The following is a 26,384-nucleotide window of genomic DNA, read 5'->3' on the forward strand; positions in this document are numbered from 1 at the left end:
TTAACCGCTAAGCCATCTCTCCAGCCCACCACTCTCTTTTTTTTTTTTTTAATTTTTTTTGTTCATTTTTTATTTATTTATTTGAGAGCGACAGACATAGAAAGACAGATAGAGGGAGAGGGAGAGAATGGGTGCGCCAGGGCTTCCAGCCACTGCAAACGAACTCCAGACGCGTGCGCCCCCTTGTGCATCTGGCTAACGTGGGACCTGGGGAACCGAGCCTTGAACCAGGGTCCTTAGGCTTGCTTCACAGGCAAGCACTTAACCGCTAAGCCATCTCTCCAGCCCCACTCTCTTTTTTAATGTGACTTTTTTTTCTGGGAACTTCAGTTGACATTCAATACTCATTTTATAGATGAAGAAAGTGAAGCATGCAGAGGTGAAAACATGTGCCTAAGTTACATAGTAGGTGAGCTGGGATCAAAACTCAGAGCCTAAATTCTAGATATGAATCTTACACATTTATTAATGGTAGCACTGAGAGGGTAGTGGGATTTTGACAAAGACCCAAGCCAAATTCTTTTCTGAAGTAGTACTATCAGGCAGATTTTGGAAATAGAAACAGACTAGGGTGTATTAAAGTGCACTTGAATTTGTTAAATTGCAGATGGTTGGCTTATCTTTTGTTGCCTCACCCTGTGTTGTTTTCAGAACCACACCCAAGTCTATTTGAATGTTTGGGGGTTGAGGTAAAGTAAGAAATCTCATGAAATAGTAGTGTTGTTTATGTTGATTCAGATAGGATGCAGTAATTTACTTAAAATATAAAAGATGAAATAGCATGTAAGTTTGAGTCCAGCCTGAGTTAATTCCATGTCAACCTAGGCTAGAGCCCAGAGATCCTACCTCGAAAAAAAAAAAAGTTTAATTTGGCACACAGTTCTGGGTCATTACTCAGGGAATTATATCTAGTAATAACCTTTTAAAAAAATAGTTTAAAATATTTATTTATTTATTTGAGGGAGAGAGAATAGGTGTGCCAGGGCCTCCAGCCATCGCAAACAAATTCCAGATGCATGCACTCCCTTGAGCATCTGGCTTACGTTGGTCCTGGGGAATTGAACCTGGGTCCTTTGGTTTTGCAGGCAAGTGCCTTAATTGCTAAGCCCTAGTGCTAACCTTTTTGCCAGCAGGGTCCTAAGGTAGGACAAGTTATTACATGGCCATGTTGAAAGGGGCTCTCTTCTGGAAGTGTGTCCTGAGAGCAGATGGTGACTACATTGGGTTTCTCAGCAGGAAGCCAGATGCCCTTCCAGAGTAGTAAAGGATTCCCTAGGGATTGTGCTATAGAACAGGTTCACATTCAGGAGGGTCGAGCCTGGGCCTGAGACTATATTTCTGACATTTGCTTGGGAATGCTGGTGCTGCTGAAGGAGTGAAGGATGATCGATCAGTTCTGGTTCAAGGTCAAGCTCAAGGAATCACATCTGCCTTCCTGTTGTCATTGTCCCAAGGCAGAGCTGCATATCACTTGAGAAAAGAGAAGTGTTTGTGGTGTGTCTTAATTTTTACTTTTTATAACTAACAAATTCCATGATTGTAAACAATATTTATTAGAGACACAGAGAGGGAGGGAGTAATGATGTAAACATGGTACTTCCCTCCCTCCCCCCACTTTCCCCTTTGAAACTCCACTCTCCATCATATCCCCCCCCCCTCAATCAGTCTGTCTTTTATTTTATTTTATTTTTTGTCTTTTTTATTGAGGCAGGGTCTTGCTATAGCTCAGGCTGACCTGGAATTCACTATGTAGTCTCAGGGTGGCCTCGAACTCACGGCGATCCTTCTACCTCTGCCTCCCAAGTGCTGGAATTAAAGGTGTGCGCCACCATGCCCAGCTGTCTTTTATTTTAATGTTATCTCTTTTCCTCCTATTATGATGGTCTTGTGTAGGTAGTATTAGGCCCTGTGAGGTCATGGATATCCAGGCCACTGTGTCTGGAGGAGCATGTTGTAAGGAGTCCTACTCTTCCTTTGGCTCTTATATTTATTTTATATTTTTAATAATTTTTAGAAATTTACTTGCAAGCAAAGAGAGAGAATTGACACACCAGAGCTTCCAGCTGCTATGAAACAAACTCCAGATGTGTGTACCACTCTGTGCTTCTGTCTTTATGTGGGTACTGGGCAATTGAGCCCAGGTTGTTAGGCTTGGCAGGTAAACGCCTCAACTTCTGAGCCATCTCTCCAGCCCCTTTTTTAATTTTTTTGAGACAGGATCTCACTTTATAGCCCAGATTGGCCTGGAAATTGTGGTGATCCTCTTGCTTCAGCCACTTGAGTGCTGGATTATAGGTATGAGCCACCATGCCCAGCTACACTTAATATTTCTAATAGCCCCAACAGGCTTGAAACATATGACTGAGTTTGTTACAGATGAGGAAACCAAGCACAATAAATAATAAGCTCTTTCAAGGTCTGACTGTTGTAGATTATGAAGCAGCAGTGTGGCTGTGCTAGTACAAGGTCAAAATGCGTGTCAGGGAACCCAGAAGAAGAGAGAAGAAACACATCTCCACATCTGGGGAGAAGGGCTTATTGGCATTGCTATAACTAGTATACACGTTCATCAAAGTAAATTCTAGATGCGTCAAAGAGAAATGTTTCATATAGAGATACTGGAGAAAAAGCAAATAAAATGTTACCAGAAATAATGCCTTATAACTTTGATGGAGCACTTTATTAGGTGTGTACCTGTGAAGGCGTGATTACTTCCTTTTTTGTTTTGTTTTATTTTGTTTATTTGTTTATTTATTTATTTATTTATTTGCTTTTCAAGGTAGGGTCTCACTCTGGCTCAGGCTGACCTGGAATTCACTATGTAGTCTCAGGGTGGCCTTGAACTTTCAGTGATCCTCCTACCTCTGCCTCCTGAGTGCTGGGATTAAAGGCGTGCGCCAGGCGTGCGCCACCACGCCCGGCATTGTTTATTTTTTTTATTGACAACTTCCATAATTGTAAACAATATCCCATGGTAATTCCCTCCCTACCCCCACTTTCCTCTTTGAAACTCCACTCTCCATCATATCCCCTTCCCCCTCTTAATCAGTCTCTCTTTTTATCTTGATGTCATGGTACTGTCAGGCACTGTGAAGTCATGGATATCCAGGCCATTTTGTGTTTGGGGGAGCACGCTGCTGTAAGGAGTCCTACCCTTCCTTTGGCTCTTACATTCTTTCTGCCACCTCTTCTGCAATTGACCCTGAGCCATGGAAGATGTGATTGAGATATTTCAGTGCTGAACACTCCTCTACAGCCCATAACCTTCTTTTTTGTTAATTGAAGAAGATATTTTAGGGAATTGGAGAGATGGTTCAGTGATTAAAGTTGTTTGCAAAGTCTGACTGTCTGGGTTTGATTTCTTGGTACCTTCATACACATGCACAAAGTGGCACATGTGTCTGGAGTTCATTTGCAGTGGCAAGAGGCCCTGGGACCCCATACTCACTCTCCCCACTTAAATAAATAAATAAATATTTAAAAATATAGATATATTGGTACTGGAGAGATGGCTTAGTGGTTAAGGTGCTTGCCTGTGAAGCCTAAGGACCCAGGTTAAATTCCCCAGTACTCACATAAATTAGCTGCGCAAGGTGATACATGCTTCTGAAGTTCATTTGCAGTGGCTGGAGGCCCTAGCATACATATTCTCTCTATATTCCTCTTTCTCTTCCACTTAATTAATTAATCCCAGCACTAGGGAGGGAGAGGTAGGAGGATTGCCATGAGTTCGAGGCCACCCTGAAATTCCATAGTGAATTCAAGGTTAGCCTGGGCTAGAGTGAGACCCTACCTCAACCCCCCCAAAAAAAAATTAAAAATAGGTATCTTAGTACAGACTTTAAGCAAGAAGGATAGGAGAAAGAGGTGCTTAGACATACCCCAGAGCCACACTTTCAGAGATGTTTATTTGCTCTGTTAATTATTTGAGAGTGTTTTGCATGTTTATTAGCTTGTTAAACTATGCTATGGTTAAAGGTGCTTGCTTGCAAAGCCTGTTGGCCTGTTATTCCCCAGCACCTATGTAAAGCCAGATACACAAAATGGTGCATGCATTTGAAGTTCATCTATAGTGGCAAGAGGACTTGGTGTGCACAAACTCTCTTATTTAAGTAAATAAAAACATTTTTTAAAACTGTGCTATGGTTTTCAGAAGTATTCTGACTATATGGAACTCACTTTGAAGTGTTTGAGGATTTCAGTAGAATTGCCTCCCCAAAGTTAATGGAAAGCTTCTTCTCAAGACTGTGATGGAGCATTTGACTGATTTAGGTAAATAAAATAATTCTAGGGGCTGGAGGGATGGCTTAGCAGTTAAGATGCTTACCTGTAAAGCCAAAGGACCCAGGTTCAGTTCCCCAGGACCCACGTAAGCCAGATGCACAAGGTGGCTCATGCATCTGGAGTTCATTTGCTGTGGCTGGAGGCTCTCTCTCTCTCTCTCTCTCTCTCTCTCTCTCTCTCTCTCTCTGCCTCTTTGTCTCTCTCAAATAAAGATATAATAATTTAAAATAATTCTAGGAAATTTTAATGAAAGGTTAATTAATTTTTATTTTTTGCTTTTTGTGTTTGTTTCTGTATAATGTAGCATATGCATATTTATGTGTGTCCTTAGCATCCCTATCCAGTAACCTCAGGGACTTCTGGATTCCTCTCTGAGACTCTAGAGCAAACCTGATTGATGGGTCAAGAGGGGGAGGGAATTTAAGACACTCCTTGTCATGGTCATGCTGGTCAGCAAGCAGAATTTTATTGCTAACACCATATTGAGAATATTCTATTTAGTCTTCAAGTCTGTGTGTGTGTATAGAGTATGTGTGGTGTATGATGTGGTGCATGCATGTATGTGCATGTGGAAGTCAGAGAACTTTGTGTGTTCTTCTCTGTAACTCATTTGTATATTTGCTTGAGATAGTGTCTCTCACTCAACCTGGAGCTGTTGGTTTTAGCCAGTGAGACCCAGTAATTCTTCAGTTTCTCCCCTGGGTACAGGGGTTACAGACATGCATGGTTATATCCCACTTTAAAAAAAAAAGTATTTTTATTTATTTACTTGAGAGAGAGGGAAAGAGACACACGAGACACACACACACACACACACACACACACAGAGAGAGAGAGAGAGAGAGAGAGAGAGAGAGAGAGAGAGAGAGGGGGAGGGAGGGAGAGAATGGGCATGCCACAGCCTTCAGCCACTGCAAACGAATTCCAGATGCATGTGTCACCTTGTGCATCTGGCATACGTGGGTCCTGGGGAATGGAACCAAGGTCCTTTGGCTTTGCAGGCAAGTACCTTAACCACTAAGCCATCTCTCTAGCCCCCTCCTTTAAAAAAAAAAAAGAGAGGGGGGGGGAGAGAATCAGCATGCCAGGGCCTCTAGCCACAATAGTCAAACTTCAGATGTGTGTGCTACCTTGTGTGCATGTGTGATCTTGTACACTTGCATCACCTTGTGTGTCTGGCTTTTGTGGGACCTGGAGAGTCAAACGTGAGTCCTTAGGCTTTGCACTCAAGAATCTTAAACTGCTAAGCCATCTTTCCAGTTAATTTTTAAAATTATTTTATTATTTATTTGAAAGAGAAAGAGGCAGAGAGAGAATGAAAGAGAGAATTGGCATGCCAGGGCCTCCACTTACTGCAAACAAACTCCAGATGCATGTCCCACCTTGTGTATCTGGCTTATGTGACTCCTGGGGATTCAAACCTGGGTCCTTTGGCTTTGCAGGCAAGTGCCTTAATTGCTGAGCCACCTCTCTAGACCATGCCCCAATTTTTTTCTTTTTTTTTTTTTTTTGTTTGTTTTTTGTTTTTCAATGTATGGTCTCACTCTAGTCCAGGCTGACCTGAAATTCACTATGTAGTCTCAGGCTGACTTTGAACTCAAGGTCTCAAGGTAATCCTCCTACCTCTGCCTCCCGAGTGCTGGGATTAAAGGCCTGTTCCACCACACCCAGCCATGCCCCACTTTTTAACCTAAGTTCTGAGGAATCCAACTCTAGAGATCTCAGGCCCATAATCACACTTAACCACTGAGCCATCTCCCTCTCCAGCCCTTTTTCTTGAGGCAAGTTCTCACACTGTAGCCCAAGTTTGTCTCAAATTTACAGTGATTCTCTTATTTATTTATTTGAGAGCGACAGACAGAGAAAGAGGCAGATAGAGAATGGGCACGCCAGGGCCTGTAGCCATTGCAAAGGAACTTCAGACGCGTATGCCCCTTGTGCATCTGGCTAACGTGGGTCCTGGGGAATCGAGCCTCGAACCAGGGTCCTTAGGTCTGACAGGCAAGTGCTTAACTGCTAAGCCATCTCTCCAGCCCTACAGTGATTCTGTTACTTCAGCCTTCCCAGTGGCAAGATTATAGGTGTGGGCCACTGCACCTGACCCTCAACATAGTCTTATAGTAGCTATTTTTGTCATTCCCTACCTGTAGAAAAGCTGAGGTACAAATAGTGACCTTGCCCCAAGAGATGTTCCTCATAGGGCTCAGAGTTTTGTTTCATTTTATTTTTCTGGTGCTAAGGACTAAACCCAGGGCCTTGCATTTGCCAGGGAAGCACTTTTCCACTGAGCTAAATCCCTAACCCCTGGGCTGAGGATTTTGTCTGTGTGTGTGTTTTTAATTAATTAATTTATTTGTGAGAGAGAGAGAGAGAAAGAGGCAGAGAGAAAGAGAGAATGGGTACACCAGGGGCCTTCAGCCACTGTAAATGAACTCTAGACGCATGCACCCCCTTGTGAACCTGAATTATGTGGGTCCTGTGAATTGAACCCGGGTCCTTAGTCTTCGTAGGCAAACGCCTTAACCGCTAAGCCATTTCCCCAACTTGTGTGCGCGCGCGTGCATGTGTGAATGTGTGTGTGTGTGTGTGTGTGTGTGTGTGTGTTTTGAGACAAGGTATGTAACCCAGGCTTGCCTGGAATTTCCTATGTAGTCCAGGCTGGCCTTGAACTTGAATTCATCTTGAGTCAGCTTCCTGAGTGCTGGTATTATAGGTGTGTCCAAACCTGAATGAAGTTTGAATTTAGGTTAATTCCAGAGTTTTCCATCCTATTTATACCTCATGTATTTGAGCAGTTGTAAGACCTGATAGTTGCATACTTGAACATTATTGGCTGTTTATGGGACACTGACATGTCAGACTGCAACCAGAGAATAAGATTGTTGGAATCATCTTGCAGAAGCCTAGCAGATAGTGTGCTCTTATTTCAGCCAACAGATGACAGAGCTTACAGAGAGAGCGTTGCTTAGCAGATGTCAGTCCTTATAACTGTTGCTTATCTGCCTTGTCTATGGCTGCAGTAAAACTTTGCAAATGCTATTTTAACAAATTATTGGCTGTGCCTTACATAAATACTTAATGTATTTATATACTTCATTTTTTTTTGTGGTGGGTCTCACTGTGTAGTCCAGTTGGCCTTTATTTAACTCAGTGTGTTGTCCAAGCTGGTATTGAACTCTTGGAATCTTCTGCCTTAGCCTCCTGTGTACTGACGTTATAGGTGAGTTACCACACCTGCTTAAGATTTTTTTTTTTTTTTTTTTTGAGGTAGGGTCTCACTCTAGCACAGGCTGACTTGGAATTCACAATGTAGTCTTAGGCTGGCCTTGAACTCAGTGATCTACCCTCCTCTGCCTCTTGGTTGCTGGGATTAAAGGGGTACATCACCATGCCTGACAAGATCATTTTTATGATGAACTGTTTGCCTTATTTTATTGTTATCAAGCTACTCTCCTGAGCTATGTCCTCAGCCCTCTGTTTTTCTTCAGAGGAAGTTTTCTTAGGCTACTGCTATTAGTCTCTCTTAATATGCTTACTTAAGATTGCAGTGTTCCACTCCCTTTTCAAATCTATTTAGACTTCATTATACTGATAAGCTGATTAGTCCCTGATTCCTCACTTTGTTGGGTCTTTCTGCCTCCTTTGTGGGCTCATTGTGGTACCCTACACACTTAGTTGTGATACCTGTGAAGTCCAAAGACCTCCTTATTATCTTATCTCTAGGTGCTATAAATCTAGTCAACTAGAGAGGACAAAGCTGCTGTTGTTTTCATATCAGCTTTGGGGATTTGACGTAGTTTTGTAGAAACATAAAACTCAGTTAACATAGAGAAACAAAGCCAGTTTCATACAGATTGTCCACTTGTAGTCTGTAATTCCTTTGTAGGTGGCAAAGTGAAATTTGGAGCTTGTTTCATTTGTGGCTGTATCTGTCCTCTCTGTCTGAGTTGTGATTGAATGAAGCAAAGCAGTGACTTTTCTTACACTCAGAAACCTCTGAAATCCAAACTGAGAATTAGGTTAGCATTGTTTGTCCAAAATGCTAGACCTGGAAGTGAATTTGTCCTTTAATTATGTACTTATTAAGGGCTTGTTATTTGATTAGCCCTGTGCATACAGCACCTCTGGATCTCAATGCACAACATGCAGGAAGCTTGGTTGGTAGTTGCTTACTGCTTCTACAACCTCTGATCCCAAGCATTGTCGCATGAATTCTTTTCTGGGGAGAAGCTGAAGAGAGCTTGCTCTATCAGGCAGGACGCCTACCACAAGGCCAGTTCTGCTACCAGTGTTGAAACAGTGGAGCTTTTCTCAGTGTTGGTTGTGTTTAGCTTAAGGGTTAGAGTGTGTGGCACTCAATGGTCACTAGAACTTCTCAAGCTCTTCTTATCATATAACTGGTAAATAATTATCTAGTAGCCAGGTGTGGTGGCACATGCCTTTAATCCCAGCACTTGGGAGGCAGAGGTAGGAGGATCAATGTGAGTTTGAGGCCAGCTTGAGACTACATAGTGAATTCCAGGTCAGTTTGGGCTAGAGTGAGACCCTTCCTGAAAAAAAAAAAAAAAAACAGCAGCAGCAACAAAAGAATTGGCTAGTATAGACACACAGAAGAAGGATAAGAAAGGTTGACTATAAGAAAATACAGCAAGCCGGGCGTGTTGGTGCACACCTTTAATCCCAGCACTTGGGAGGCAGAGGTAGGAGGATCAATGTGAGTTCGAGGCCACCCTGAGACTCCATAGTGAATTCCAGGTCAGCCTGGGCTAGAGTGAGACCCTACCTCAAAAAAAAGAAAAAGAGGGAGGGAGAATTGGTGAGCCAGGGTGTCCAGCCGCTGCAGTTGAACTCTAGATGTGTGTACCCCTTGTGTGCATGTGCCACCTTGTACACTTGTGTCCCTGTGCATCTAGCTTACATGGGACCTGGAGAGTCAAATGTGAGTCCTTAGGCTTCGCAGGCAAGTGCCTTAACTGCTAAACCATCTCTCTAGCCCCATTTTAATTTTTTAAAAAATATTTATTGGGCTGGAGAGATGGCTTAGTGGTTAAGGTGTTTGCCTGAAAAGCCAAAGGATCCCAGTTTGACTCTCCAGGACCCACGTAAGCCAGATGCACAAGGGGGCACATGCATCTGGAGTTCATTTGCAGTGGCTAGAGGCCCTGGAGTGCCCATTCTCTCCCTCTCAAATAAATAAAAGATTTTTTTTTTTTTTTTTTTTTGGTTTTGTGAGGTAGGGTCTCACTCTGGTCCAGGCTGTGACCTGGAATTAACTCTGTAGTCTCAGGGTGGCCTTGAACTCACGGCAATCCTCCTACCTCTGCCTCCCACCTCCCAAGTGCTGGGATTAAAGGCGTGCGCCACCATGCCCAGCCTATAAAAGATACTTTTAAAACTATGTATTTATTTGAAAGCAGAGAACAGAGGATAAAATGAGAATGTGGACATGCCAGGGCTCCACCCACTGCAAATGATCTCCAGATGCATGTGCCACTTCTGGCATGGTGTTGCAGTCAGGTTCACATTGCTGGCAGAAACCACCTGGCCAAGAGCAGCTTTTGGGAACAAGAGCTTATTTTGGCTTACAGACTTGAGAGGATCCTCCATGATGGCAGAGAAAACGATGGCATGAGCAGAGGGTGGACATCACCCGCTGGTTAACATAAGGAGGACAATAGCAACAGGAGAGTGTGCCGAACACTGGGAAGGGGAAACTGGCTATAAAACCTGTAAGCCCACCCCCAACAATACTCTGCCTCCAGGAGGTGTTAATTCCCAAATCTCCATCAACTGGGAATTTAGCATTCAGAACACCGAAGTTTATGGGGACACCTGAATCAAACCACCACACATGGGTACTGGGGAATCAAACCCTGGTTGTGTTAGGCTTTGCAGGCAGGTGACTTGACCACTGAACCATCTTTCCAGCTTGGGTATAAACATTTTAAAAAGTGCTTACAGGTCAGTTTGGTGGGCATATTAATGCATTCAGCAAGACAACAGCAGGTGTTACTTCCCTAGGCTCATGAACTTCTCTGCCATAGACTTTTAATTAGGTTTTCAGTACTAGGAATGTATTCCCTCCTTTGGAATGCATCTCTCATCCATTTTGAGAGTGATTGGTTTGCCCCATAACAGACATGCCACTATTGCACCAGTTGGCACATTTGGTTTGGATGGTCAGTCTTAGGACCTGTAAGGTCCACTGCTGTTTGATGCCAAAGGGCTACATGCAGGATAGCTTTTTGCAGCTTCCTGACAGCAACAGGGAGGTTTCCAGCTTAGCCCCAGCTTAGCACTTGATTTCTCAGTGACCTGCAGCCCAAACATGTGGAGTCTTCAGCAATATTTTCTTAATTTCTTTCTTTAAAAATACATACATACATACATACATACATACAGACAGACATATATATATAGATATTGTTTTCTTGGTTTTTCGAAGTAAGGTCTCACTGTAGCCCAGGCTGACCTGGAATTCACTATAGTCTTAGGGTGGCCTTGAACTCATGGCAATCCTCCTACCTCTGCCTCTCAAGTTCTAGGATTAAAGGTGTGTGCCACCACACCCAGCTGTTTGAAAATATTTTTATTTATTTATTTGCAAGCAGAGAGGGGGATGGAGAGAGAATATGAGAGAATGGGTGCTTAGCCACTGCAAACGAACTCCAGATGCATGTACCACTTTGGGCATCTGGCTTTACGTGGGTAGTGTGGAATTGAACACAAGGTCATTAGACTTTGCAGGCAAGCGCCTTAAGCACTAAGCAATCTGTCCAGCCTCTTTCCCTCATTTCTTTATGCAAATACAAGTAAATATGAATTTTTACTCTCCGCCCCAACCAAGTGAATCATGTATATACCATTCTGTATATCTTGCTTTTTTTTTTTTTTTTTTAGGCACTTGTCTGTAAAGCTTAACAACTCAGGTTCGGTTCCTCAGTACCCATGTAAAGCCAGATGCCCAAAGTGGTACATGCTTCTAGAGTTCAGAGTTCGTTTACAGTGGCTGGAGGCCCTGGAGGTGTATCCATATTCTCATTTTCATTGTCTTTCTCTTTTTGCAGACAAACAAGCAAGTGTATTTATTTGAGAGAAAGAAAAGGATAGAGAGTATATGCACACCAGGGCTTCTTGCTGCTACAAATGAACCTCCAGATGCATGTACCACTTTGGGCATCTGGCTTTATCACGTGTATTGGAGAATAAACCTGTGCTGTCAGGCTTTGCGAGTACTTTTAACTGCTGAGCCAGCTCTCCTTTCCCCATCTTGCTTTTTTTTTTTTTTTTTTTTTTTGAGGTAGGGTCTTGCTCTAGCCCCCCAGGCTGACATGGAATTCACTATGTAGTCTCAGGGTGGCCTCAAACTCACAGCAATCCTCCTACCTCTGCCTCCCAAGTGCTGGGATTAAAGACGTGTGCCACCACACCTGGCCCATGCTGCCTTTTTTTTTTTTTTTTTGCATCTAATAGTATATCCTTATTTGCATGTTCATAATTCCTTGAAAGCCTAAAGACTTTTAAACCTCTCATAGCCAACTTCATTGCTTTTTAAAGAACATACATCTGACAGTCTTTTAAAAGATCTACTGGGTTTGGAGTTCGATTGCAGTGGCTGAGGCCAGGCAGATTCTGTCTCTCATAAAGAGAGAGAGAGAGAGAGAGAGAGAGAGAGAGTGTGTGTGTGTGTGTGTGTGTGTGTGTGTGTATTAATTTATTTATTTACTTACTGGGCTGGAGAGATGGCTTAGAGGTTAAGGTGCCTACCCCTGAAGCCCAAGCAAGGACCTAGGTTTGATTCCCCAGGACCCACGTACACCAAGTCCAGATGCTCGTGCCACTTTGTGCTTGTGGCTTTATTTGGGTACTGCGGAATTGAACCCAGTTCCCTAGGCTTTGCAAGTAAGCACCTTAGCCACTGAGCCGTCTTTCTAGTCCCTAATTCTTGCTTCTCTACTTCTTATTCAGCCTTAAGTGAGTAACTGGAATCTTGGCAGTAATATACCATAGAATTGGTTGATTCAGTAGTCTCTTCTTTCTTCTGGTCAGATTTGCTAAGGGTTTATCAAATCTTGTTTATCCTTTTAAAGAACCAACTCTTTGTTTCATTGATTCTTTGGATTTTGTTTGTTTGTTTGTTGCTATTTCATTAATTTCTGCTCTAATCTTTATTATTGCTTCCCGTCTACTGATTTTCAGTTTGCTTTGTTCTTCTTTTTCCAAGGCTTTAAGGTAAAGCATTAAATTGTTTACTTGAGACCTTTCTCATTTCTTAATATAGGCACTTAAAGCTATAAATTTCCCTCTTAGGACTGCCTTCATTGTGTCCCGAAGATTGTGTATGTTGTGTTCTCATTATCATTTGACTCTAAGAGTTTTTGTATTTCTTTCTTGATTTCTTCATTGACCCATTTATCATTTATTTACTAGTGTATTGCTTAGTTTCCATGATTTTGTGTATGCTCTATAGCTTTTCTTGCTATTGATTTGTAGTATTATCCCATTGTGATCAGATAAGAGTGTAAGGAATTATTTCAATTTTCCTGTACTTGTTAAGATTTGCTTTGTGTCCTTATATATGGTCTATTTTAGATACTGTTCCATGTGCTGCTGAAATGAACGTGTATTCTGTAGCATTTGAATGAAATATCCTGTATATATCTGCTAGGTCCATTTGTTCTATGACCTCATTTGATCTAGATGCCTCTCTGTTTATTTTTTTCTGGGATGAGCTGTCAATTGATGAAAATGGGGTGTTGAAGTCACCCACTACAAGTGTGTTTGGTGTTATTTGTGACCTTAGTTCTAATAGTGTTTGTTTGATGAAGTTGGGAGCCCCATGTTAGATGCATATATGTTTAGTAGTGTAATGTCCTTCTGTTGGAGTGTGCCCTTAATCAGTATAAAGTGACCTTCCTTATCTTTCCTAACTAATGTTGGACTGAGGTCTACTTTGTTAGATATTAGGATAGCAACCCCTACTTGTTTTCTAGGCCCATTTGCTTGAAACACTGTTTTCCAACCTTTCACCCTAAGATAGTGTACATCCTTTGTAGAAAGGTGGGTTTCTTGGAGGCAACAAATTGAAGGATCCTGCTTTTTTTTTTTTTTTTTTTTTGAGGTAGGGTCTCACTCTGGCTCAGGCTGACCTGGAATTCACTATGTAGTCTCAGGGTGGCCTCGAACTCCTACCTCTGCCTCCTGAGTGCTGGGATTAAAGGCGTGCGCCACCACACCCGGCTGGATCCTGCTTTTTAACCCAGTCTGCAAACCTGTGTCTTTTGGTTGGGGCATTGAGGCTGTTGACATTAAGAGTTATTATTGAAAGGTGTGTATTTATTTTTGCCATTTTTCTTGTTTTGTAGTTCTTCCTGTTTTATATTTGCTCTCTTGTATTAACTAGTATTTGAGTATGGTTTGTTTTTTCCAGGTTCCTTATATGCATGCTTTTCTTTTTCTTGGAGGCATGGAGGACCCTTTCAAGTATTTTTGTAGAGCTGGTTTTGTCTTGAAATATTCCTGTAGCCTGCTTTTGTTGTGGAATGTCCTTATTTCTCTATTTGAATGGATAGCTTTGCAGGATAAAGTCCTTGGTTGACAGTTTTTACCTTTCAGAACTGGGAATACATCATTCCAAGCCCTTCTGGCTTTTAAAGGTTGTGTTGAGTAATCTGCTGTGGTCCTGATGGGCTTGCCTTTGTATGTGATTTGATTTTTCTGTCTAACTGCTTTCAAATATATTTTCTTTGGCTTGTATGCTTGGTAGTTTAATTATAATATGGTGAGTAGAGGTTCTTTCCAGGTTTTGTCTGGTTGGTGTTCTAAAAGCTCCCTGCCTGCACTGGCATCTCTTTCCTAATTTGGGGGAAGTTTTCTTCTTTGATTTTGTTGAGAATACCTACTGTGCCTTTGAGTGGAAATACCCTCATCTGGCTTTTCCTGCGGCTGAAGCTGAGCCTTGGACTGTGGCCCAGCGGACGTGGTGCTGCTGTTGCTGGAGCCCCTTCTGCCTGCTTCTGTGGATTCTAGACATTCTGGATCTCTCCTGTTTCTCTGCTACAGTTGACAATTTCTTATACACCTCACTTTTTAGTAGAAGAATGTATTTTGCTGGTTTTTTTTTTTTTTTTTTTTTGGCTTTTTCTCCTGTAGGCTGCTTTAGCATGGTTCCTATGCTGCCATCTTAACTGGATGGTTGAGGCAGTAGTGAAGAGAGAAATGACATAGCTATATAATTGCATACAAAAGATAAATTCTGGAAGATTTAGGCTGGAAACCTAGTAACTATCATAAAGGAGAGAAGAAACAAGAGGACCCACCCATGTATTCATTTCCTGATTTAAAGGAGCATCAGTGTAGGAGACCAAGCTGGGATGAATTATTTTGATTAATTATTTTAATTTTTGGATTATTTTGTTATTTCAACTGTCCTGAAACATGAGGGTGATGTACAGTAGTGTGAACTATTGTGAGGAGAGGGAACTCTGGAGCTAGGTGTCCTGAGTTTATATCCCTCTCCTGTCTGCTCACCTGCCTTGTGTCTCAGTTTCCTTATATGCATGGAAAAATAAGCTAATATATATTAAAATGAGGTTTAATCAGCATGTGACATATCGTAAGCAGTAGTTAGTAAGTTTTTTTGAGCACTTTTCATCTGTAAGAGAACATGCAGAGACACAGGAATAGAAATGATCCGATCAGCATAATTAAAGGCTTGTACTGAGCTTTGAGGTTCCCAGCAGGGCACATTCAATCAGTCTGAGGCTGTTAAGAATCTTCATTGTAAGGTGAGTGTTTCTCTTTTTGTGGAAATGGTGAACTGTGTTTCTTGTCAAGTAATAGAAATCATAAGGGATAGTCGCTTATGGTTGTACTCTGTTTTATCTGGGGGTTAGAATACCAAGCTTAGGTTTTCTCCTGTCAGTAGATATTAGGGATTTCCCTTTCGTTGGCTGGCATGACCCCTTCAGCAAACCCCTTCCAGGTTTACAGGTTTCTGAGAGTCAGGAATTTTGGCTGGGGCTCCTGTGTTTCCTTTGCTCTATGTGCTGCCCATGCGGAGCTACGCCAGCCCTTTGCCTGGGCGTATTGTCAGCATTGGCTCCTCCAAGTGTGTTTAGTCCCAGAAAAGGCTTAATCATTGAGTTCCTTATGTCTTCAGAGGCAGTTTTGTTTGTTTTTTTTTTTTTTTTTTTTTTTGGATGCAAAGGTGTCCTCATTGAGTCCTTCTTCCTAGAGAAGTTGTCTATTGTAACAGATAACCTACTGAAGAGCGGTCTCAGCTGAGACCTTGCTGATTCTTGGGCTTATTTCCAAAACAAGCTAGAAATGTATTTTCAGTTCTTTATGGGCCCACAGACACTGAGAATAGAGCAAGTATATCCACAAATAATGCTTTAGTCTAGTTTGAAAATCATTGTAAAGGAGGCAAGAATAAAGTATCCTTGCATACAAGAGGTCAGGAGCCAGGGTTAGAGATTGGGCCAAGCTACACAGAGCGGGAAATATTTGAGTTAGCTATTGAGGTTAAGTGAAAGGTTTGGAAGGTAAAGAATAGTTTGTGAGAGCTGGGCGTGGTGGCGCATGCCTTTAATCCCAGCACTTGGGAGGCAGAGGTAGGAGGATTGCCATGAATTTAAGGCCACCCTGAGATGACAGAGTTAATTCCAGGTCAGCCTGGACCAGAGTGAGACCCTACCTCGGAAAACCAAAAAAGAAAGAGAGAGAGAGAGAGAGAGAGAGAGAGAAGAGAGAGAGAGAGAGAGAGAGAGAGAGAGAGAGAGAGAGAGAGAGAGAGAAAGAAAGAAAGAAAGAAAGAAAGAAAGAAAGAAAGAAAGAAAGAAAAAAAAGTTTGTGAGATCTCTCTGAGGCCAGGTGTGGTGGTACATGATTGTAATACCAGCACCTAGGAAGTGGAGGTGGAATATTTTTGGTCAATCTAGGCTTCATATAAAAAGATCCTGTCTTGGCCTGCAGAGATGGCTTAGTGGTTAAGCGCTTGCCTGTGAAGCCTAAGGGCCCCGGTTCGAGGCTTGATTCCCCAGGGCCCATGTTAGCCAGATGCACAAGGGGGCACACACATCTGGAGTTCATTTGCAGTGTGGCTGGAGGCCCTGGTGGGCAAGAAAGAAAGAAAGGAGGGAGGGAGAAAGGAAGAGGGAAGGGGAAGAAGGAAGGAAGGAAAGAAAGATCCTGTCCTTAAAAAAAACAAAAACGTGGGTCTGGAGAGATGGCTCAGAGGTTAAAGGCCCTTGCTTGCAAAGCCTAACGGCCCAGGTTCGTTTCACCACTACCTACATAAAGCCAGATACACAAAGTGGTGCATGCAATCTTAAGAGTTGATTTGTGCTGGTCGTGGTGGCTCACGCCTTTAATCCCAGCACTTGGGAAGCAGAGGTAGGAGAATCGCCTTGAGTTCGAGGCCACCCTGAGACTCCATAGTGAATTCCAGGTCAGCCTGAGCTTGAGTGAGACCCTACCTCGAAAAATCAAAAAAAAAAAAAAAAAAAAAAAAAAAAAAAGTTGATTTGTAGTGGCAGTAGCCCTTGGTATGCCCACTCTCAACTCTTTCTGTTCTGCCTCTCCCTCTCTCAAATAAAATTAAAAAAAAAAATTCATTGCACACCTGGTAGGCACCAGATGCTAATGTGTAAAATCAGGGGAAAATTGACAGCTCCTTTATTATGCCATCTCTTCTCTTTAGAGCTCAGGGATATTCTTTCCCTAGGTGGCTTTGCCTCTAAGCCTCTTGGCAAGCATCTCTTCTGTAAACTTACGCTGATGACACCTTTCTACAAGTTTTGTAGGTATGCCATGACAGAGTATTAGAAATACACTTTTGGAGGCTGGAAGTCTGAGGTTGAGATGTTACAAGGCTAGTTCCATCTGGGACTGTGAGGGAGAATCTTCCCTAGGCCTCATTCCAGCTTCTGCATTGCTGGAAATCTCTGGTGTGTTTAAGAATGACAAAGGCATCACTCTGACCTGCCTTTATCTTCACATGGTGTTCTCCCTGTGGTGTGTCTGCCCAAGTTTCTTTTTAATAAGGATACTAGTCATGCTGGATTAGGGCTGCCTTCTCCAGTATGACCTCAGCTTAATGACATCCCCTTCTGAGATTCTGAGATTTTTGGGTAAGGACCTAAACACATGCGTGCACATGTGCACAGTTTTTATTTATTTATAATTAATTTATTTGTTTATTTTCGAGACAGGGCCTCTTACCATGTAGCTTGGCTGTTTTAGAACTCATTATGTAGCCTAGAATGGCCTCAAATTTGTGGTCCTTCTGCTCCCAGCCTCCTAAGTGCTGGGATGAGCCATGAGCCCAGCTTCTACTTCTTTATTGAACAATGGAGTATTTGTGTTTTTAATCTGTACTCTTTATCTTACTCCTCCTGCATGGTAGCAAAAGGTTTATAGTCTCTGCTTTATCTTGAACATGTTAGCTTACAAGGATTCTTTTCTTTCAGTTCTTTGAGAACTAGGAAGCAGCTACATTTGCCTGCAGAAATGCACCCCCACTTTCTTTTTTAAAAAATTATTTTATTTGAGAGAGAGAAAGAGGCAAATATATGTAGAGAGAATGGTGGGGGGTGGCTCACACCTTTAATTCCAGCATTTGGAGGAAGAGGTAAGAGGAGTTCAAGGCCACCCTGAGACTACATGGTGAGTTCTAGGTCAACCTGGGCTAGAGTGAGACCCTACCTGAAAAAGCCAAACACAAAAAAAAAAAGAAAGAAAGAAAGAAAGAAAGAAAGAAAGAAAGAAAGAAAGAAAGAAAAGCTGGGCGTGGTGGCACATGCCTTTAATCCCAGCACTCGGGAGGGAGAGGTAGGAGGATCGCTGTGAGTTTGAGGCCACCCTGAGACTACCTAGTTAATTCCAGGTCAGCCTAGGCCAGAGTGAGACCCTAGCTCGTAAAACCAAAAAAGGAAAAAAAAAAAAAAAGCCAAACAAACAAACAAAAAAACAAAAAAGAGAATGGACATGCCAGGGCCTCTAGCCACTGCAAACAAACTCGAGCCACATGCACCACCTTGTGCATCTGGTTTATGTGGGTACTGGGGAATTGACCCTGGATCCTTATGCTTCGAAGGCAAGTGCCTTAACCACGAAGCCATCTCTCTAGCCCCGAACCCCCACTTTCTTATCAGCTGGTGGAAATGCTTTGAAATACAGACTCACTTTGTAACAGAAATCATATGTATATCCTTTTGTCTTTCATTGTTTTCTCTTTTGAGCCACTGCAGTAGAACATTTGTATTAATGACTCAGCATGCTGCTTCATTTATGTCTATTGAATAAATATTATTAGACAGCCATTATTATTTTATTCTGTACCTAAAAAGGTAAACAGATTAAATACTTTTTATTTTATTTGTTATTTATTTGAGAGAGAGATAATGAGACAGAGTGGGGCAGGGGAGAGGAGAGAATGGGCTTACCAGGGCCTCCAGCAACTGCAGATGAACTCCAGATACATGCACCACCTTGTACATATGGCTGATGTTGGTCTTGGGGAATTGAACCTGGGCCTTTTGGCTTTGCAGGTAAGTGCCTTAACTGTTAAGCCATCTCTCCAGCTATATATATATATATATATATAAAATGTATATTTATGGCAATCCCAACAGACTGCCCTTTTTTTTTTTTTTAAATGAGAGAGCAAACAAGTGAGCAAGAGGAAAAAAAAAAGAGAGAGAGAATTGGCATGCTATAGCCAACAGCCGCTATATTCAAACTCTAGGTGCATGCACCATCTTGTGTGCATGTGCAACATTATGCATGTGTCACCTTGTGTGTCTGGCTTACACGGGATCTGGGGAGTCAAACATGGATCTTAGGCTTCACAGGCTAACACCTTGCCTGCTAAGCCATCACTTCAGCCCCCTAAATATATAATTTTGGGGGGGTATCGAGGTAGGGTCTCACTGTAGCTGGGGCTGACCTGGAATTCACTATGGGTAGCTTCAAACTCACAGTAATCCTCCTCCTACCTCTGCCACCTGAGTGCTAGGATTAAAGGCATGCGCCACCACACCTGGCTCCCCTAAGTATTATTATTTTTAAAAATTTTTTTTGTTTATTTATTTGAGAGCGACAGAGAGAAGGAGGCAGAGAGAGAGAGAATGGGTGCGCCAGATCTTCCAGCCTCTGTAAACGAACTCCAGATACGTGCGCCCCCTTGTGCATCTGGCTAACGTGGGTCCTGGGGAATTGAGCCTCAAACTGGGGTCCTTAGGATTCACAGGCAAGCACTTAACTGTTAAGCCATCTCTTCAGCCCTCCCCTGGATATTTTTTAAAAATATATTTATTAGCTGGGTGTGGTGTTGCACTCCTTTAATCCCAGCACTCACTAGGTGAGGCCAAGGTAGGAGGATTGCTATGAGTTTGAATTCAGCCTGAGACTACAAAGTGAATTCTAGGTCAACCTCAGCTAGAGTGGTGAGACCCTACCTTAAAAAACAAAACAAAAAGCTGGACGTGATGATGCACGTCTTCAATCCCAGCACTTGGGAGGCAGAGGTAGGTGGATCACCGTGAGTTCAAGGCCATCCTGGGATTACATAGTGAATTCCAGGTTAGCCTGTACTAGATTGAAACCCTACCTCGAAAAACTGAAAGGAAAAAAATTTATTTATTTATTTAATGTAGAGAGAGGGAGAGGGAGGGATCATGTCAGGGCCTCTAGCCACTACAGCCAAACTCTAAGACACATGCACCACTATGGGCAGCTGGTTTACGTGAGTTCTTGGTAGTTGAACCTAGGTCCTTAGGCTTTGCAGGCAGGGACCTTAACTGCTAAGCCATTTCTTCAGCCACAGATGAAATATTTTAAAGGATATTTAGAGAAGAGTAAGCGTCAAAGACTCCTTTTAAACTGACAAGAATGGATACTACACTTTATCTTAGCCAAAATGCTGAGAATTGATTCCACTCCTTTTAGATTATTGGTTCATTTATTTTGTGCTGATATTCAGTCCCCAGTTTACATATTTTGTCTTTAAGTTCTTCAAACAGTGCCACTTTAAAACATGCATCATTCTGTTGAATCTTTAGGTTTAGAAGAGCAATATCCAAGTTAACCTTTTTCTTAAAAACAAACCCAACCAAAACAATAACAAAAGACTCAAGTAGCTAGGTGTGTTGGCATTCATCTGTAATCCCAGCTACTTGGGAGACTAAGGGTGGAGGATCCTTGAATTTGAGGTCAGCCTGAACAAAATAAATCCCAAACAGGCAAATAGACAAGCAGAAAACTCCCAACTCTACTGGAGACTTTGGCTGTTGAATTTTGTTGTTGTTGTTGTTTTGTATAAGAGAGAGGTCCTTAGTGGTTAAGAATGCTTCCTACACAAGCATGAGGGTCTGAGACCACCCAAATTTGATTCCCCAGCACTCATGTGAACAGGTGGGCATAGCTATGCAATTTTGTAACCCCAGTTCTGTGGTGAACAGAGACTGGAGAATCACTGGAGCTTGGCAAACTTTGCAATCAGTAAGAGATTCTGTCTCAAGGAAATATATGGATGAGCAATAGAGAACACCTGATGTCCTCTGATCTGCAGGTGATGTGCATTTGCACACACACATGCATATACTACTCACTCATCATACCATAATGCATACACACACTATGCATATGCCAAGAAATAAATAAATGCTTATTACTGTAGAGAAGACATGGGGCTGGAAAGATGGCTTAGTGATTAAAGGTGCTTGCTTTGCAAAATCTGCCAGCCTGGGTTCAATTCCTAAGCCACCCATATAAGTAAGCCAGATACAGAAATTTGGCTCAAGCATCTGTCACACACAAATACACACATGCAAATAAATAAATAAAGATGGCAGGTATGATAGTGTATACCTTTATGCTAGCACTCAGAAGGCTGAGGTAGGATGATTGCTGTGAGTTCAAGGCTAGCCTTGGCTATAGAAAGTGAGTTCCAGGTAGGTCATCCTGGATTAGAAAGAGACCCTATCTCAAAAAGCAAACAAACAGACAAAAGCTATTCCTTAAATTTTTGCTATCCAAAGTGTGGTCCAAGCTCAGTAGCCTTAGTTTCATTTGGGAATTTAAGAAAAATGTAAATTTTTAGTTCCCTCCCAAGTATTCTGAATCTGAATTTATTAAGCATTTGATTCTTAGTTGACTCATATGCCAATAAAAAAGCTAGTAGAGGGGCTAGGAAGATAGCTCAGTGTTTAAAAAGTGCTTGATCCTGGGCTGGAAAGATGGCTTAAGTGGTTAAGGCATTTGCCTGTGAAGCCTGAGTACCCAGGTTTGATTCCCCAGCACCCATGTAAGCTAGATGCACATGGTGGCACATGTGTTTGGAGTTCGTTTGCAATGGCTAGAGGCCCTGGTGCACCCATTTTCTCTCTATCTTCCCCCCATAAATAAATAAATAAATTGATTAATAAAATAAAATAAGGGCTTATTCCACAAGCCTGCCAACTCATGTTTAATTCTCCAGCATCCATGTAAAGCTGGACATATAAGCCAGATGCAGAAAGTGGTTCAAGGGCTGGAGAGATGGCTTAACGGTTACGGCGCTTGCTTGTGAAGCCTATGAACTCATGTTTGAATCTCCAGGTCCCATTATAAGAATGTTTTTGTCTTACAGGCCCAGCAAACATATTTTCAGCTGCTATCTAGCTTTGCTACTAGTGGATACAGGAACTTGACTAGGGACAGCTCCCAGGTTAGCATATGCAACACTTTGGTTAACTATTTTCTTTCAGAGATCCCTCAGTCTGTAGAGTTTTGTTTTAGGGCTAGGGAAACGGCTCAGTGAGTAAAGTGCTTGCTATGCAACTTGAAGAATCTTGACTTTGGATTGCTAGATCCTACATAGAAGCTGGAAGCTGTGGTAGCCTCCTATAATCCCAGTGTACTTATAGTGAGAAGGGAGGTAGGGACAGGAGAATTCTGAATCTCTATCCCAAATGGGATAGTGAACAATCAACAAGAGACCCTCAAATGAAATGAAAGTAAGGACTGACTGGAAAGATGCTTTTGTGCGTCTGTATGCACGTGCGTGCGCACACACATCTTTTCTCTCCCCAAATTAAAAGTGAAAGAGGGCTGGAGAGGTGGCTCGGTGGTTAAGGGGCTTGCCTGCAAAGGCTGATGACCCAAGTTCAGTTCCCCAGTACCCATGTGAAGCCAGGTGCACAAAGTGGCATGTGCATCTGGAATTTGTTACCAGCTGGAGGCCCTTGTGCACCCATTCTTTCTGTCTCCTATCTCTGCTTGCAAATAATTACATGAATAGCCGGGGGTATGGTGGCTTACACCTTTAATCCTAGCAGGGAGCCAGAGGTAGGAGGATCTCTATGAGTTCGAGGCTACCCTGAGACTACATAGTGAATTCCAGGTTAGCCTGGGCTAGAGGGAGACCCTACCTCGAAAACCAAAATTAAAAAAATAAAAAATAAATACATGAATAAATTTAAAAGAGAGATAATATAACACTTTCAAATCAATATACACAATGAGTGTGTTTTCCAGGAATATGGATCAGGTCTGATTTTTATGCCCCATACACAATGATTGGACATAATAGATGCTTAGTAAATTTTATATACATATAAATTATCCATACATATATATACATATATATTTATAAATTATATATAATTTATAAATATATATGTATATATGTGTGTGTGTGGTGTGTGTATATATATATATATATATATATATGTATGTATGTATGTGTGTGTATGTATACATACATACATATATATAGTTGAAGCTGTCATACAGGTAGATTTAGGGACTTAGGGAGTGAAGCTGAAGATAATTAGTACATTTAAACATTGTTTGAAGTGAAAAGTTTTAGTAAACAGTAGGATGTTTTAAGTAGCCATATGAACCATTTTGGCATCTTTTTGGTGTATTCACAAATTGGAGCAAAGTGGCATTTCCATTGGTTGCTTACCTGCTACTTGCTCCTTGTCCCAAAAAGGTAAGTTTAGGGAGGAATATTCCTCATCTTCATGAAGGCAGATGTGTGGGCAAGTTCTCTTTGTCTGATCTTTTTGAAGAATCCTTTAATACTACCATTTTGGAAAAATATCAGAAATGAATTTCTCATGGTTGAGGTTATAACTCAATGGAAGAGAGCTTGCCTAGCATGTGAAAAACCTTAATTTGATCCCTAGCACTGTAAAATGAATGAATGAATAAGTAAATTAAAAAAGAAGAAAGAAATCAGATTTTCCCCAGAAATGAATTATGCTACTGTTGCTAGGTTTTGCCTGTGTGGGATGAATCATAAGGGTAAATTATCATGTGCTCAAAAGTTTCAATTTCATATTCTTTTTGGATTTGTCAGAAGACATGATAGTTTTGTTAGATTGTTCTCCTGTTGTCTGCTAAAGAAAAATGACCAGGAGAGAATACAGCCTTGGCTAGTGGAGGGTTGGGAGGGGGGGTGGCTTATAAGTCCTGTATCTCTGCACCATAAAGGAGCCTTACAGACCATAGCTCTGCTGTCAGTCACTGTGTCTCTATGTCAAAGATTGTATTTATCAAGCTGATGTGCTCATTATGAAATTCTATTGGGCACTGATTTGAAAACAAAAATTTCTTTTATTTTGATTCTGTAGGACACTAGAAAGATTGTGCAATGAATGGTGATACTCGAGCTGCAGTGGTGACCTCACCACCCCCAACGACAGCCCCTCACAAGGAGAGGTACTTTGATAGAGTGGATGAGAACAATCCAGAATACTTGAGGGAGAGGAACATGGCACCAGACCTTCGTCAGGACTTCAATATGATGGAGCAGAAGAAGAGAGTGTCCATGATTCTACAGAGTCCTGTAAGAAAAGAATTTTCTTTGACTAAATGTGGTCTTCCTTCTTCTGATACTTGCTATGTCATGTTGTATGAGTGGCATAGTCAGTTTCTCATCACACAATATATCAGTGTTTCATCTACATGTGGATGGTTTTCAGTCCTCTTTAGTTTATATTATCAGACAAAATAAAAATCTTTAGTGTTATAGAAGATTAGGTATGTTTATTTCTCCTTTTCACTGTCTTAACTGTTTATTCAGAGGAAGTACCTGTATAAAAACAGTGGGATAATTTAAAACTTACTGTTTCCTACCAAATATAAATTGGATATCCCTGACCCCAAAACCCCATACTGAAGCATTTTGAGAATCCCCATGTCAGTCAAAATGTTTTGGATTTCAGAGTATTTCCAATTAGGCATATTAATGAATAAGGTCTATGCAGATATTTCATAAATCACCAAAACTCCAGAACCTGAAATGCTTCTAATTCTGGCCCCTAAACATTTTGGATAAAGTATATCCATCTTGAACCTTGCTTCGTCTTGGTCATACCTATTTTTTTTAGTTAGCATTGTGAGCCACAGTCAAGCCTACTTGAGTGTCTTGATGAGTCTGTAGATAAATTAGTCCTGTCTTCATAGTTGGTTCATGTTGATGCTGCTATCCTTGTGTGCATTTTATTTCTGTCCTCCTAATCTTTTTCCTTGCTTTGTCTTCTTAATACTTTTGGTAGGTGTGTTTATGTTTTTTTTTCTTTAAATGATAATGATTCCTTATATGCTGTGGGCACATATGGACTAGAATGGTGGCAGACTTAGCAGTAAACAAGACATATGATCCTCTATAAGAGATTTGCTTTGTTGTTATTAGTGAGGTACAAGTTGTTCATGGTGAAGTACTCAAATCTTGTGCATAGAGTCTGATGAAATGAAGGACACATGGATTCATCCAGATCAGGACTCAGACTTGACATCCAGCTGAAGGAGGTAAATGATAAAACAAACTGCCAAGGAAGGTGCTAGGTGCTCAGACTGAATGTGAGTTCTCTTCTGAGGAGAAAAGACAACCTTACTGTGAATGGCAAGAATGAGTTAGCCCTGTGCAGTTATCAAGAGGAAAAGCATTCCAGGTTAAGAGACAGGCTCATGTGATTTTCTGAGGTAGGGATGAGCTTGAGGGGCTTGGAAAAAAAAAAAAAAAAAGGCAGACTGTGGTTGGCTCCTCAGAGAGGGCATTGTGGATGGATCTTGGAAGGCTGTGGAGGTTAAGATAGAAAGAAGATTGGGTGCATTCCAGGCATTGTAGAGCCACTGGAGGACTGCAGAAATGGGACAGGTTTAAGGAAATCATTCTGTCTTTGGCATTGAAAAAGCATTGGTTGGGGCAAGCCACAGAACATTTTCCAAACAGGAACGAGCGAGAGCTGTAACTTGGGCTAGAGTTGAGAACAGTCTTGTTTGTCTTTGATTTAGAAAAGAAGTTACTGGGCTAGAGAGATGACTCAGTGGTTCAGGGCACATGCTTGCAAGGCCCGGCAGCCTAGGTTCAATTTCCCAGCACTCACAAAGCCAGATACACAGAGTGGTGGTTGCAGTAATGGGAGGCCCTGTTACACCCCCCCACCCTGCTTGCAGATAAACTATAAATAAAAGTTTGTTTTTTCAAAGTAGGGTCTCACTGTAGCTCAGGCTGACCTAGAATTCACCATGTAGTTTCAGGATGGCCTCAAATTCATAGCAGTCCTCCTGTTTCATCCTCCTGAGTGCTGGAATTAAAGGTGTGTGCCACTGTGCCCAGTAGAAGTATTTTTAAAAAGGTAAAAAGGAAAAAAAAGAACTTGATGAGCAGGTAGAAGAAATAAAAGGAGGAAAAAAAATCATGAAAACACCTACATTTTTGTTTTGAGCAGTTTTTCTAAATAAAAATCACTAGAAATCATGTGAAAATGACTAGGAGTGAGGAATCTAAACTTAGAGCACTTGGTATGTGCCAGGACTGTGCAAGGCACTTGGTGTGTAAAGGCCAGGGTCCTTCCCTCCAAGTTATTTAGAACATGGTAAGCATTAAAATGTTACTAGTGGGCTTAGCGGTTTAGGTATTTGCCTGTGAAACCTAAGGACCCAGGTTTAATTTCCCAAGACTCACGTAAGCTAGATGCACAAGGTGGCACATGAGTCTAGAGTTTGTTTGCTGTAGCTGGAGGTCCTGGCGTACCCATTTTCTCTCTCTCTGCCTGTCTGTCTGCCTCTCTTTCTCAAAAAAAAAAAAAGTTACTAGTCTAAAT

The 26,384-nt window shown here is 41.7% G+C and overlaps 1 protein-coding gene and 1 pseudogene across 14 annotated transcripts in view; one reads left to right on the forward strand and one right to left on the reverse strand.

The window, feature by feature from the left end:
• Positions 1-26,384, forward strand: part of Add1 (adducin 1) — a 107,607-nt gene that overhangs the window by 21,843 nt on the left and 59,380 nt on the right. For all 14 annotated transcript variants that reach the window (XM_045130275.1, XM_045130276.1, XM_045130277.1 and 11 more), the window contains exon 2: positions 23,907-24,121. In XM_045130275.1, coding sequence (XP_044986210.1) covers positions 23,927-24,121 — 195 coding nt within the window. In that variant the 5' untranslated portion in view covers positions 23,907-23,926. The remainder of the gene's footprint in view (positions 1-23,906; positions 24,122-26,384) is intronic.
• On the reverse strand, positions 20,057-20,221 carry LOC123453347 (annotated as a pseudogene).

This window comes from Jaculus jaculus, chromosome 11 (assembly GCF_020740685.1).
Source record: "Jaculus jaculus isolate mJacJac1 chromosome 11, mJacJac1.mat.Y.cur, whole genome shotgun sequence".
NCBI classification, from domain to species: Eukaryota; Metazoa; Chordata; class Mammalia; order Rodentia; family Dipodidae; genus Jaculus; species Jaculus jaculus.